Genomic DNA, 15,203 nt, shown 5'->3' with positions numbered 1-15,203 from the left:
CGGTGCTTGGCTCAGTGGCACCTCAGTAGCACCTTGGCAGTTCATGATTCGAACCAGCAACCATCCAATTATGAGTCTGATTCCTTGACCACTAGGCCAAGCACTGTCCCACTGACTACTGCACTGCTAACTGACAGCAGGGACCTCAGTCTTGAACTACTCTTCAGTAACCCATCAGTGGTGGCTTTCGGCGGCAGGATACAGGATCTGAATACATCAGCAGGGCTTTGTAAACATGAGTCTTTAAATTACACATGTCCTACAGTAATGTATCAGATTACAATTATTTTTGTAATTAAACTACATAATGCTTGTTACCCCCAAACCTTGTTTATTGATTACTTGTATGTGAACAATGGATTTTTGTTAGTTCAGTAAAGAACACTTTTTTTCTTTATCATTACTCTGTTTTTATAGACTTCAGAAGTCCAAAATAACATCTATTGTACTCACCAGCATAATAAACCGAGACACAGAGACCAAATTTTGTACTGAAACGGCAGAGCAATAATTGGGCATGAGAATAATCTACTGGACCGCAGGATAGTGGGATTAGCTTTTTTAAATGTAACGGTTCCATAACATTTCAGATCCCATTACGCTTCCTACAATTTGCCTTCCCATGGCAACAGACAACCTGCAAGGGGCAGGGAAAATACCACAGTCCTGCACAGTCCATAGCAGCAACATGTCTCAACACTCTCCTGCAGGCAGCATCCAAATACAGTCCTCCTCGTGCCTTTTTTCACTTTGAATTCCCATGAAATTCTGGGTGAATGAGTTGGTCTCTGCTGAAACACTTGTGAAGAGCTTGATCTGCGTGAGCACAGGATTCATTACATGCAGCTCACACATGTAGTCCAGAGAAGTGACCCTGAGAAAATGCACCAGTCCGGCATCTTTTTTTTTTTAAAAGATCCCCTTTCCAGAATTCATCGTTTTCTTATTTCTTTATTTTTACAACAGCATACCTTTACAACAATGCAACAATGTGTGGCACAGAACTACAGCAACTTGGGGCAGTTATTGCTGCTTTACTTCATTATTACTGATTGTTACAAGGGTTGAATGAGTGAACGAGTGGTTGGTTAGAATACAAACAGAAATACAATGTAACTAGCAAATAAACAAAAATATATTTACATGGTTACATGTCACATCATGAGAATATCAGACAAATCACATAAAGGTAAGGAGACTTACAGGTCACAACTACTGAGGGCTACCGGTGTCTCTGATTTTTAACAGCATGTATGAAAAAAAACAAGTAAAAAGCAATGTGGGCTCAGGATCTGAGTCCTGAATTTTTGTGCACTAGAACAAGGGTCTAAAAGGTTGTACATGGTTGTCCAGATGTCTTAAAACTGCAATTGCTTGACCTGATGTGTTGATTACTGTCACTATATCTGTATATTTACTTTACTTTACTTTAATGATTGATTAATTGGATGTCAGCTGCACTCATAAACAGCTTTGGTATACAATCTTAAATATGCATTATGCCCCCAATCAAGAAACATGAGATGAACATTAATTAAGATTTAATTATTATTTGGTGATTTCAATGAATATTAATGTAATCTGTAATCAGAAATGTTCAAATTAGGAGGTGACATTTCAGTATTGATATGCCCTGTTTAAGCAAAAGCAGTCTAAATGTATTTTATTTCACTAAATCCACCATTATACAACAGGATAAATCAAAGGTGTGTATATACATACTGCATGTTCTACAGACCACAAGAAATCCCCAATTTTAATCAATTTGCCATATTTTACTCAAATCAGTGTAGTGTGTGTGTGTGTGTGTGTGTGTATATATATATATATATATCTAGCTCTACAGGCATGTGTCTGTATGCAAATCCTCTTTGGAAAGTGTTAGAAATATGAGGAAAGTGAAGGGAAAATCAATTAAGACTTTAATTTTAGCAAATGTGTACAATACAGATTTAACATTAATTACTCAATAAATATAACAATGAACAAATCAAATTCAACAGTGAAAACTTTTCATGTTTCAAAGCAGAGACACACAGATTCTCCAGTGCCTCGCTGCATTCTAAATGCAGACAAAACTTCTGATTATCAGATTCATTGTCCATCCAATGCTGGATCTTGTTACGAAGGTAGGGCTTATCCAGATGTGACACAAGTTATCACTTGACCATGACAAGGACAACCTTCTTTCCTGATAACTTCTACTGGCATATGTCCTTCACATATTCACATGTGGCGTTGTCATTGTCCCACGTTCATAAGGGGCATTTAATTAGAAGTGTATCGTCTTGTGTGTAGTCCCATTACAAAGCATTCAAAAAGGCAAAAAGAATAACTCAAATAAGGACAAGGTCAGTTGTGTTATATCATTACTGGACCATACGTTGCCCTCGACCCTTGCTTCAGTCAGCACTTAAGGGGAAATTTATGAGGGAACTAGTTAATGGTTTTACGGTTCGCGGCGAGGCCATTCAGTTTGATTAAAGCCATGTCATCTCACCGAGCTCAAGCTGATGCCTTGCGGTTCCTGCTACTGGCAGTCTCCAGTGCAGTGTTGTTCTGTAGTATAGCATGTCTGCCTGTACAGTTCAGCACACCGCTGGTCAAAATGCGGTATGCTCCTTTGGAAAGCTAGGCTTCTGTCCCTGGGTCCAGCCGGAGTCCAGGCTTGGAGCCAGGGTGCTCTGCATAAATCACTTAGTGCCTGACCGTCTGCTAAGACCATACAAACACGAAAAATCCAACATTTCCATTGCATACGGTGAACATAAGAAATTTACATGAACTCCTTGTTTCAGTGAGTGAATAAAATGCAGGTGCTTGGTGATAAGGGTGCATGTTTGAACAAACAGAGAAACATTAGCACACACACACACAAAAGCAGACCAGTGCAGCACACACACACACACACACACAAAAGCCACTTATACTTCCCTGTCAGAACACACAGTGCGCATAAAGCATTTGCTGGCACACACTCCTGCCTCCTGCCGACTGTTCGTCTGGCACTTTGGCAACCACCAATCCAGCACATGTTCCTTGTTCTAGATTAGAATATGAACTTTTCAAGTTTGGTATGTGTGTACGTTCTAGGCATGTGATAGGTGAGTTGAAATATTTTGGACATGATTTTGTAAAAAAAAAAAAAAAAAAAACGCCTCCCTCTTTCCATAAATCTCTCTCAGCAGTGTCTGTTTCTCGACATTGCGTGGAACACAGGCCTGCTGCCAGTCTCTTTGGTCACATCAGTGGGAAGTATTGAATGGAGGGATGGGTGGATGGACAGACACAAGACAGACAAGAACATTTGATGATGGCTTCTTCTGAAAGAAAGGTGCCATTCCAACAGACACACACACACATACATACATACATAGAGAAATGCCCACAGCTGCTCGCTCCTCACCACTGTGCTATCATCAGATCCAAAACACGGTTGACATTCAGATCTGAATCAAGGCCGAAATCGGTCTCAAAAAATGGAGCAGCTGGAGGGGTCAAAGGCTGGAAGCCCGAGGTCAGAGACTCCAGCCATTCAGCAGGGTCAATGGTGGCAATGTGGCGTCTCTTCCTGGACCTGGTGATCGGGGGTGGGGTGGTGCAGATGGGAGGAGGAGGGGGTACAGGTGTCATGGGCACAGAGGTGGATGGGGAAGGAGGGAGCTCTAGGAGGAGGGAGGAGCAGAGAGGCGACGAAAGGAATTCTTCCTCCTTAGCGGCATGCTGGGAGGGCTGTGACTGGTCGGTTTGTGGGGATGGGGAACAGCTGGAGGACACAGTGGCAGTGGACTGGGTTTCCGGCTCAGAGGAAATCTTGTCTGAAAGAGCACAATGATTGCGTAAATAGCAGGACAGTGAAACATTTCGTTTTCATTTTACACACTTGCTTTAATATTCTTGAAAAAAAATTCATGTTTCACCTACCTGTGCAAGCAATGGTTTCCTCCAAAATGTCTTCTATGGACTGATTTGGATCCATCTATGAGTCAGGAGAAAAATCATTTAAATGATTTGAATTGTTTGAGTGAAGTGATTGTCATTGTGAAACACTGCAGCTCAGCACACAGTGACACAACAAAACGTGTCCTCTGCATTTAACTCATCGCAGCAGTGGGCAGCCATGAAAGGCACCCAATGAGCAGTGTGGTAGGGTGGTAGTAGCCTAGTGGTTAACACACTCGCCTATGAACCAGAAGACCCATGTTCAAATCTGACTTACTACCATTGAGTCCCTGAGCAAGACACTAACCCTAATATTGCTCCAGGGGGGGGACTGTTCCTGTAAATACTGATTGTTAGTCATTCTGGGTAAGGGCATCTGATAAATGCTGTAAATGTAAATGTAAAATGTGTATGGGCACAGTTCTTTGCTTGGTGGCACCTTGGCAACCTTCCAATTACGGGTCCACTTCCTTACCCACTAGGCCACCACTACCACCATACCACTGAGTTATGAAAAACATTTCCATAACTCTGTGGAACAATGCATGTTGATCTACAACACACAGGCTGACAGACCTGAACTCTCTGGATGGCTTCCTGCAGCTCCTCCTCCAGACTGCGAGCACCAGGCTGGGCCTGCACGGGACTGGCAGTGATTTGCATAGGCAGTTCGAAGTCCTGAACAATCATATCGCGCGGCTGGCAGCAGAACACCTAAGAATGGGTTTGTTAAGCAGAGGAGAGGTTAGTCTTCCTGAAAAGCGACAAACACTTTAAATTGGTCTATTCTTGCTTCTAGTTCCCGTACAAAGCTCATCAATCAGAAAACTTCCAACCGTGTTCTAAATGACATGGTCACAGGGTCAAGTACCTGAGTGAAGACCTGTGTGTCCTGTCCATCTGCCCCATCCTCTTTTCCTTGGGCGAATCCTGGATCCTGTTGCAGGAAGGGATGTAGGGAAAGTCCTCCACACTGAAAAGGGAGAAGAAACGTGTTCTTGTCACTTATCCGTATGTAATTTGGATCAATGTTGAGGACGAGGTGAGAGAAGATAAATTGGCAAAAAGCTTTAAAGAACTGTAGTTATACTAGTCAACGTATTCGTTTTATTTTTATAACGAGCAGTTCACATTCTAAATGGAGTGCGCGAAATGCACCTCGCTTGTCAGTGTCTTCTGCAGCCAAGAGGGATACGCAAAAGTCAAGTTAATTGTCATCTAAGTCCCCTTCCCTCACCTCGCTGCCTGTTTCGTGCCGCCTGTCTCGGGGCCGGCTCCTTATTCGCTCCCTCATCTCCAACTCAACACTCAGCTCCTCTGCTGCCTGCTCGGACCTCCACGGAGTGCCAGCAGACAGCGGAGAGGAGGCCAGAAGGCCAGGGCTGGAGCCTGAGGGGGGCGTGGAAGGGTTGAGGAAGCTCATATTGGGCTTGTCGCGCGCAACGCCTGATGCTGGTATGTATTTGTGACCAGGGTTGGTTGGAGGGTCTGTGGTGGGCTTCACAGGAAGGCTGGTAGGGTGTGGGTCCAGGGTGGCACCAAGCTGGCAAAGGGGTGTGGGGGTGAGGCAAGGGCGGGGAAGCTGGAAGGGACGCAGGCGCTCCAACAGGGCAGGTTTGGTGCCGGACACGTGAAGGCCACGTTTACGTAGCTGCTTACGCAGCTCTGACACCTGGGGGAGAAGCAGGAAGTGAGAGGGGCACTGGGGTAAAAATGAAACTGGTTTTCCTTCTCTATTACAGATGCATCTTACTGTTAGGTCATCTAAGTTTGGAGGGAGGAGCTCGGGCTTCTGGATAGGACTTGTTTCTGGAGGGGTGGGGTTTGGTGCTGTGGGTACAGACTGAGGGCAGCTCTGGGTGGTGGCTCCGGTGAACCTCACCAGTTGTTTATCACCACTGACACACACAAAATGATTGAAGACGGGTGTCAACAAAACTGAACATGATTTTTTTTGCCTATTCCAAAGTTTCTTTATAAAATTTTGCATTTGTTGCTTTGAAAATAGCTGAATGGGCAATTTACCGATGCTGTATTTAATTTGAATTCAAATTAATGTGTTCTGTATTTTAAGACAACTAAAACCCCTGAAGTTGAAATTTTCATAAAGTTAAAGAATCTTCATCAACTCCATCCTCAAGTCTTCACCTATAGTCAATTTCTTCCCCTTCCCTGAACACTAATACTTTAAATTACTTTATGCAGTCCAATTTCTGGTGACACATTGTGACAGACATTGTATTTGCAAAAAAATGACTTATTTGGTTGTTCTAAACAAGTTTTAAAAACAGCATCTATTTTCTAAAGAAACATGTTAGTTTGATAGAATTTTAACATCTACAGTACAGGCCAAAAGTTTGGACACACCTTCTCATTCAATGTGTTTTCTTTATTTTCATGACCATTTACGTTGGCAGATTCTCACTGAAGGCATCAAAACTATGAATGAACACATGGAGTTATGTACTGAAAATAACTGAAAACACGTTTTATATTCTAGTTTCTTCAAAATAGCCACCCTTTGCTCTGATTACTGCTTTGCACACTCTTGGCATTCTCTCGATGAGCTTCAAGAGGTTGTCACCTGAAATGCTTTTCCAACAGTCTTGAAGGAGTTCCCAGAGGTGTTTAGCACTTGTCTGCCCCTTTGCCTTCACTCTGAGGTCCAGCTCACCCCAAACCATCTTGATTGGGTTCAGGTCCGGTGACTGTGGAGGCCAGGTCATCTGCTGCAGCACTCCATCACTCTCCTTCTTGGTCAGATAGCCCTTACACAGCCTGGAGGTGTGTTTGTGGTCATTGTCCTGTTGAAAAATAAGTGATCGTCCAACTAAACGCAAACTGGATGGGATGGCATTTCGCTGCAGGATGCTGTGGTAACCATGCTGGTTCAGTGTGCCTTCAATTTTTAATAAATCCCCAACAGTGTCACCAGCAAAACACCCCCACACCATCACACCTCCTCCTCCATGCTTCACAGTGGAAACCAGGCATGTGGAATCCATTCATTCACCTTTTCTGCGTCTCTCAAAGACACGGCAGTTGGAACCAAAGATCTCATATTTGGACTCATCAGACCAAAGCACAGATTTCCATGGGTCAAATGTCCATTCCTTGTGTTTCTTGACCCAAACAAATCTCTCCTGCTTGTTGCCTCTCCTTAGCAGTGGTTTCATGGCAGCTATTTGACCACGAAGGCCTGATTCGTGCAGCCTCCTCTTAATAGTTGTTCTAGAGATGGGTCTGCTGCTAGAACTCTGTGGGGCATTTATCTGGTCTCTGATCTGAGCTGCTGATAACTTGCGATTTCTGAGGCAGGGAACTTGGATAAATTTGTCTTCAGAAGCAGAGGTCTTCCTTTCCTTGGTTGGTCCTCATGTGTGGCACTTCGTTGTAGCACTTGAAGGTTTTTGCGACTGCACTTGGGGACACAATAAAATTTTTGCAATTTCCAGACTGACTGACCTTCATTTCTTAAAGTAGCGATGCCCACTCAATTTTCTTTAGTTAGCTGATTGGTTCTTGCCATAATATGAATTTTAACAGTTGTCCAATAGGGCTGTCGGCTTTGTAGTAACCTGACCTCTGCACAACACAACTGATGGTCCCAACCCCATTGATAAAGCAAGGAATTCCACTAATTAACCCTGATGAAGTGGAAACCAGTTCAGGTGACGACCTCTTGAAGCTCATCGAGAGAATGCCAAGAGTGTGCAAAGCAGTAATCAGAGCAAAGGGTGGCTATTTTGAAGAAACTAGAATATAAGAAACTAGAATATATCAGTTGTTTCACCTTTTTTTGTTAAGTACATAACTCCACATGCGTTCATTCACAGTTTTGATGCATTCAGTGAGAATCTACCAATATAAATGGTCATGAAAATAAAGAAAACACATTGAATATAAAGGTGTGTCCAAACTTTTGGCCTGTACTGTATATCTAACTCAGTTCTGGATAATTGTACTTTTTAGGAGGTGGAATGAGGTTCAGTGCTTGGAGTTGATGGGAATTCCTGACATTAACCCATTACAGATTCAGTCCCATCACAAGTGTGATCGTCATGGATATTTCAGGATTTACCAGCAGGATGGAGCAGTGATGGCTTCAGTTATCGGTGGGTCGGCAGGTTTAATTCAGTTTGAATTCACCCCCAGTAAGGAGTATAAAGAGCACATACTAATGGCCACTTATGTAACAGTTACCTGGTTGCCACGGTGAGCTGCTGCTGCTGGTTGAGGATTTGAAGCTGTAGGAAGACCTGCTGTTGCTGCAGGAGGCGAGAGTAAGCAGGGTCCGTGGGGTTGCTGGAGGTGGGATTCTTCTGGGATGATGCATTCCCAGACCCGCCCCCTGCACCACCACGTTGGTCAGGGGGAATGTACTGGTGGTATTTCAGTTTCCTCATTTTAGGCTTGGAATCCCTCAGCTTTCGCGGCCGAGGAAGTTGTGATGAAGTGACGGAGGAACCCAGAGCCACATCAGAAGGAGAAGAGGTGTGCTGAGCTGTCTGATAGAGGTAATGGGAAAGAGAGAATATAAAGATGCAGGGTTAAGGATTTGAATGTACAGTATATATATATATGTGTGTGGGTGTGGGTGTGGGTGTGTGTGTGTGTGTTCAGAGTACCTTAGGCAGCAGTGGAGTGGTCTGAGTGGTCATATACATTCCCTTTGATCTCCCGGTCGTTGCCATGGAGTTCGACTCAGCCACAGTCATGGTCACTGGTTGGCTGATGCTCTCAGTTGCTGGGAGCAACGCCAAGCTACTCTACATGTTCCATAAATAAAAGTGGTGAACTCATAAAGCTCATAGCAATTACACTAAATATTCCCCAAACACACTTCATCTGGGCATCATGGTAAACAAGCCCCATACCTGGATGCTTTTGGGGCTGTGGTTTGGGGACGTGGACACAGGTGACAAATCACTCAGTGATTGGTCGCCAGCCAGCCCTGGAGACGAAGAAGTACTAGGTGATTGGTGCATCCCAAGTTGGTCAGGAGACGAGGATGAAGAGCAGGAGATGTCATCTTCGAAGACATCAGAAGCCAAGGGGAAGGTGACAGAAGCTGAAGGAGAGAGAGAGAAAAAGGAGACTGCGGCTTTACTTTGTCCTAGCAGGTGCGGTAGGCGGTTCTGTGGCTGACAGTTCAAGGACTGTCAGGAGGACATCATTTACATAGTAAAAGGCAAAGGTTTACATTAAATAGCGTTTCATATAAAGTGTGCAAGATCTGACAATTCATGCATTTGATTTTCTCTCCTGAGCAGTAAATGGTTTATTAATTTCAGGATGTGTTGAGTTTATTACTGCTGATATGATTATTATAATTTACAAATGCCTTTCATCATTACTCCAAACATTGCTTTTCACTTCAAGCCAATCAATTTGAATCGGAATCAGAATCTTTATTGTCATTGTAACAAGTACAACAAAATTAGGCGTAGTCCCTGAGCCGGAGAGGTATCTTAAATACTGTGTGTAAAAAAAGATAGCTTAAAAGAAGATATATACTAATGTAATTCAAAATATAATAGAAATATAATACAGAATATTATACAAAATGTAAAATTCTAATTAAAGCCTCAAAGCTTCAAAACCTCATCACACATGAAAAAATACCTTATTGCAAATGGAAAAGAAATTGAGTTGGAGGTTCAAAGATGGATTAAATGACATTATGTGCCCTGATGGCAACAGGGTAGAAGCTGTTGTGTAGTCTGTGTCAGTTCTAATGCTCCTGTATCTCTTGCAGGAGTTGGAACAAAATATTGAATCAAATTTTTTGTTACAGTTATTCAAAAATATTATATAACAACAGCACTTCTGGACAATTTATTTCTGTTCCTGTGGCAGCTATTCCATCTTCATTGTTTGTTGAATCTCACCAAACATGAAAAGGTTGGAGAAGCACATCCTGTTTTGATTGTTAAACCCTTACAAAGTTTCAGTGTTATTCTTTAATGACAATATTATTTCATGTTTATATTATTTAATATTGTAATAATACAATATCTTTATTTTGATTCATATGTAGTTTATTGAAGAATTTACAGAACATGTTATATTTTACACGTTCACAACCCATGGGTTTTCAAATAAGAGCAATATAACTTAATACCTGCTACACATCATAGCATAAATTGAACAAATTTTATTCCGATGCTGCTGCTCCTGTTGCGCATTGAACGCCCCCAGGTATACAGCGCTGTGCGGTGGTCCCGACATGACACCACTGCCACCTCAGGTGTGAAATAGGGTTAGGTACAGTGGAGATGTAATACTAATAAAAGTATACTGGATGATATTACACTGGTGGGATTCCAGGAAGTGGCGATATTCCTCCGAGAGACTCAGCCAGTCCATATGTTCATGTTACAGCTCACAGCGCACCTGGGAACACTGATTTCTTGGTTCAGACGTGACGGTAGATGAATACATGTCCCTAAGGACAAGTTTGGGAGCCAACTGTGTAATTATTTACCCTTATAGCACTACAATAGAGTCCCTGGCAGGGGGTTTTTGGTCTCATTTAAGGGCAATTCAGTCATGAATCTAATGAAAGAGTATTATCGTGGTAATTATAATAATAGTAAGGTGTATTAAAGTGTGCTGCTCAGTTCTGGACAGTGCTGTGTGTATTGTATATGGAGGAAGGACTGTATCTAGGCACATATGTGAAGGCCACTTACAGTTCTCCAGTGGCAAAATATTTTTGTGAAGGAGCTCCAAGGGCCTGGGGCGATGCGGAAGCTTCTCACCCAGGTTCTCTACAAGTCTTACTTTCTTATGCCTTAGAGCACCCCCAGCAGTCCTCTCTGTAAAGAAGAGAACCAGAAGGAGATGGGAAATGGGAAAAGAGAAAGAAAGTTAGATCTCTCTTGGCTGGAAAGGACAGTTGATTGCAAGTTTAGGATTATATATACGAATGACCTGCTTAACCCAGCCACTGGACAATATGTTTCTGGATGCCAGTCCTCAGCATGGGTAAATGGGGAGGGTTAACTGAGGAAGGGCATCCGGTGTAAAACTTTTGCCAGATCAATTGTGCGGCCAGCCAGACCAACTGATCCGCTATGGGGAGCAGCAGAAGGAAGCAGCATACTAATGAAAGGTCTATTCAACACACTGAAGACCAAAAAAAGGGAATAAGATATTCTAGGCACACAACTAATCACAATAATAGGCTGAGACATGTGATATGTGTAATCTAAAGTGAACTGAATGGTATTTGCTCTCTGGTTCAGCTCCTCACCCGGTGCACTTTCGGCGGTGTGACCACTAGGGGGCAACTTCTGATTGGCTCCATCGTCTGTTTGGCGCTGCAGCTGCATCAGAACAGCAGCAGATCAAACATACACAAGCAACAAGTCTTTTGTTTCTCACTTAACAAACAGGCGAGTGGCAGTCAACAGTTTGTCAGTCGGATGTTTGCAGCACTCACCACGCCTTCACTTTGTTCTTTCTCCCCTGGCTTAGGAAGGCAAGAGCTTTTTGATCCTAAAGAATGAACACCCATTTGAATGTCACACAAATGCTACTGGAGACACAATAAACTGATCAGAAAGCGGAAGGAGTCGCCGCATGTACCGGAGTCAGCGTTGATCTCATTCTGTTGTCTGCGGTTCTGGATTCTCAACTGCAGCACTGAAAAGTAAAAAAAAATGGAAAATGTTCATGAACAACATGGAGGATGGCTGTCAAAAGTCGACCAGAAGTGTAGCTTGATACACCACAATCATCCGGGGGGGGGTGTAGTATAGAGTTTTCATGGATCAGACTACTCTCAAGATAAATTAATGTGTTCATATTAACACACACACACACACACACGTGTGCGTATTCACAGCTTTGGACACTGGCACACACACACCAGGCCAGGTCAGTTTGGGTGGAGGAGCAGCACAGGTTATGAGGTACGGTGACTTTACCCAGCATGCTGAGTGCTGAGATCTGAGGGGCGGTAAATAGGGGGGGGAGAAGGAAGAGAGGAGTGTAACTATTTATCCATCAGTATTTCTATTTCGGTCGTCCCATCCCCCGTCCAGCTGTCCCTCTCTCTCTCATCCCTGCACCCTCCCTGCTCTACCCCTCTTCACCCCGCTCGCTCATGCCTGCTAAGTAAATTCTTCCTCCGGTTGCGTCTATCCGGCCATCTACCACTGATAAAAGAGGATCTCTTGCACCAACAGCAGCAAGCTTGCAGACTTACAAACGTTCTTCTGACCACTAGACACTGTCTGACTGAGAGATCAATGAATCAAGATGCAGGAGAGGCCAATGTAGTAAGATATTATTTAGAATTAGATTAAGAGATAGATTATAAAAGCTCATAAAATGGGTTGGTAGAGAATTAGCTGAATGCCATAACATCATGTGCAAATAAAAAATCTTTTAGAAAACCCCGTCAAGCTATAGTATCTATTGATGTCATTGGGTCACACCACACTATAGCAATTATAGCTAAAAAGAAGAAGAAGAAAAAAACGTTTTAAAGTCTAATTATTCATTGAAGATGTTCAATAGAGCAGATGAAACTGGCAGAAGTTGTATTCTTATCTCTCTCAAACATCTCCGGATGGATTTAATGGGAAGTATTCAGGCTGTACAGTTTCCATTTGTTCTGTAATCTCACAATAAGCATGAAGAATGCAGCTCCAAATAAAAGGATCAAAGCCATAAAATCACACTCTGACCAGAAGTTAATTAGAGACTACAATATAAAAATTCTCAATCAGACAATGCCAGCTCCGGCATAATATGATTCATTTGGCTGAAACCTACATCCTTCAAAAGAGAACAACTGGCATCATAAATGCGTTTCCTATCCTGCCTTTCGATGTAAATTAAATATCTTCCAAAATAATTATCTTCATCCTGAATTATACTGGCTTGTTTAATATTGTCCTCATTGTGCTAAAACTCACCAGGGGCCGAAATAAATCAAAGTTTTCAAATGTCACGAATGAAACAGTGATGAAAAAGGCTGGGCGGCCACGTCCGCGATGGTTCACAGCCATTTATCAAACCCCTGGTCTTGCATGTTTGGCTAATTATTTTTATTGACCAAGAGCATGAAAGGTCACATGTGTGGCCAGGCCTTTGGCTGCATAGGTACGGGTAAATGGGTAAAAATGTGCCAAGATGCCCAGTTGGTTGTTTGTTTGAGCGCGCAGCCAGGCTTGTCTTTAGAGACGCCCAACGCGGGGACGCTGGGCTTGACGTGCTTCCAGCACGTAGGGTGGCCCACAGAGCCAATCTGTTTAAAGCCCACACGCCCTTCAGCGTGAGGGGACACCGCCACAATGTCACTCACACACATAATGGAAAGAAAAATGCTGCTAATATTAATGCACTTCTGGACGCAGACACACAATCTCACTTTTATCGACACATAGGCACAGACACGCCTATATATACACATCATTAAGAGCACATTCTCACATAAACATAATAAAACCAATAATACTTCACAATATAATGCAACTTAAAGTTCAAAACATTTGTAGCTTTTATACCATTTTGTTATCAATAAACACATAATATATGATATTATATATTAGAATAGAATAGAATGTCACTATGTACAGTATCATGTACAATGAGATTTAAAGAATATTTCAAACAATATATTCTAAACAACATGCATCATTTTTAACGAAACCCATAAATAAAGAGAATATTAACACAAGACTATTATCCCAGAATGTGCAGTCCACAATGACTGCACATAACAGAAAAAAAGATTTTTATGATTACTGTGCCGTGCTAAAGTAATTTTTGTGCCACGTTACTTGGGGTCCTGTAAATAAGCAGTGTTTGTGGGATCCCTGAGTCCTGATTCAGGTTTCATTCCGGGCTAAGTGGGGTGAACATTTACACCCCCGACGATGCACATGCACTCTCTTGATGACAGTCCTTTTTGTGAGGAGACAACTTAGAAGTATCACACTCTAATAATCAAATAGCGATCCAATATCAGCAACATCGAACATTGTAATTGTAAAAATAAATGAAAATCAGCTGGTTCAGAGGACTAGTGTAACAGGCTAGCTAAACTCCCGAGCCTGATCCAAAATGGCCGCCAAACAAGCTAGGGCTTCCCCGGACGAAATATCCCTCCTCACGGGCTTACCTGACCGGAATTTGTTGCGGATCAGAAGTGACCTCTCTGAGGCGAGCAAGGTCATGATGACAGGAGCGCGTGGAAGAGAGGAAGAAGACAGAAGGGCAGAAAAAGGGGAGCCTGTCAGCCCAGACAGGATGGAAATCAGGAGGAATGGACACTTGTGTTTCTGTCGTCCTGAGGAGCAAAAAAAAAAAAAAAAAACATGGTACAGGACGCTCGACATGTTACACTGCTGCAGAAGAGCTTGGCCGCGCTGCCTCGTAAAACCAAGCATCATAAATAAACATTTTTCCAGTTTTCCATGACACCGTTTTTCTCTGAAATAATGTGAGATGTTCAGACATGCACCAACATAGGATTCAGGATATAATGCTGACAGAGCCTCGAACGAGGGACGGACGGAGGGTGATGGAGACGGAGACGCGCTGGGGAGGGTGACTGACAGAAACAGAGGCTGCGGTCGCCCCGGCATGTCACATTCAAAACAAGAAAAACTTTATTCGGCAGGGCAGAGACGCTCGCTAATACAAGTATCTCAGAAGCGTGAGAGAGCGCTGGTTGGCCCTGGTTAAAAGTGTTTGCCGAGAGAACCCAGTTTCCAGGGAAACGACACGATTCGCTGGGGCTTTATTGTGGTGCCGTGCGATGTGCTGCCATTCACCGTGTCACAGCTAACCTTCATCCCAGAATCACTGTGATTTAAAAGCTGATCGCAGAAGCTGCTACCAGAACCTGTCATCCAGAGTACCAGGGGACGTCTCTGCGGTGTGACATTCGCACACTCGGCCAGGCATCGGCGGAGCCGGAGAGTTTGTGAGAATACTTACAGAAAGCCGAGGTCCCTCGAGGCAGGAATACCGAGTTGAAGAGTCGAGGCTGGGCTTCAAAGTTGGAGAAAGAGGTATTCCACAGAGGAAGAGCTTCATTAAACAGCATTCAGCCGTGCTCTGATCTCATGGTAGCTCTTGTCGTTGACTTCTCTTCTCCCCCCGCAGAAGTGTTCCCCTTCTCTGATGAATCTGGGGAGAGGAGGGTCCAGAGTTCCTTCCCCTGCACCTTCACACAAGCTTCACCCTCTCCCTCCTTCTGTCCCCTGCCGCTCTCTCTCCAGGCTCTATACCCCACTGGG

The 15,203-nt window shown here is 43.4% G+C and overlaps 1 protein-coding gene across 1 annotated transcript; it reads right to left on the bottom strand.

Annotated features, from left to right (window-relative positions):
• Positions 1-935: 935 nt before the first annotated feature.
• Positions 936-15,196, bottom strand: LOC114790784 (myocardin). The gene is made up of 15 exons (XM_028981117.1): positions 14,902-15,196; positions 14,081-14,248; positions 11,536-11,592; positions 11,390-11,445; positions 11,201-11,273; positions 10,638-10,763; positions 8,820-9,013; positions 8,571-8,711; positions 8,146-8,450; positions 5,696-5,840; positions 5,180-5,614; positions 4,814-4,915; positions 4,519-4,656; positions 3,925-3,979; positions 936-3,818 (listed from the first exon to the last, which is right to left on the bottom strand). The coding sequence occupies exons 2-15, from the start codon at positions 14,133-14,135 to the stop codon at positions 3,403-3,405; spliced, it is 2,298 nt and encodes a 765-aa protein (XP_028836950.1). The 5' UTR covers positions 14,136-14,248; positions 14,902-15,196; the 3' UTR covers positions 936-3,402.
• Between the last annotated feature and the right edge of the window lie 7 nt (positions 15,197-15,203).

Source organism: Denticeps clupeoides, chromosome 5 (assembly GCF_900700375.1).
Source record: "Denticeps clupeoides chromosome 5, fDenClu1.1, whole genome shotgun sequence".
Lineage (NCBI taxonomy): Eukaryota > Metazoa > Chordata > Actinopteri > Clupeiformes > Denticipitidae > Denticeps > Denticeps clupeoides.
This window is presented reverse-complemented; position numbering and strand designations above follow the sequence as displayed.

Coding starts and splice junctions, on each gene's coding strand:
- LOC114790784 (XM_028981117.1), bottom strand. CDS start 14,135: ATGACCTTGCTCGCCTCAGAGAGGTCACTTCTGATCCGCAACAAATTC. Junction 11,593..14,080: donor CCGCAACAAATTCCGGTCAG/GTAAGCCCGTGA, acceptor TTTACTTTTCAG/TGCTGCAGTTGAGAATCCAG. Junction 5,615..5,695: donor CAAACTTAGATGACCTAACA/GTAAGATGCATC, acceptor CTTCTCCCCCAG/GTGTCAGAGCTGCGTAAGCA.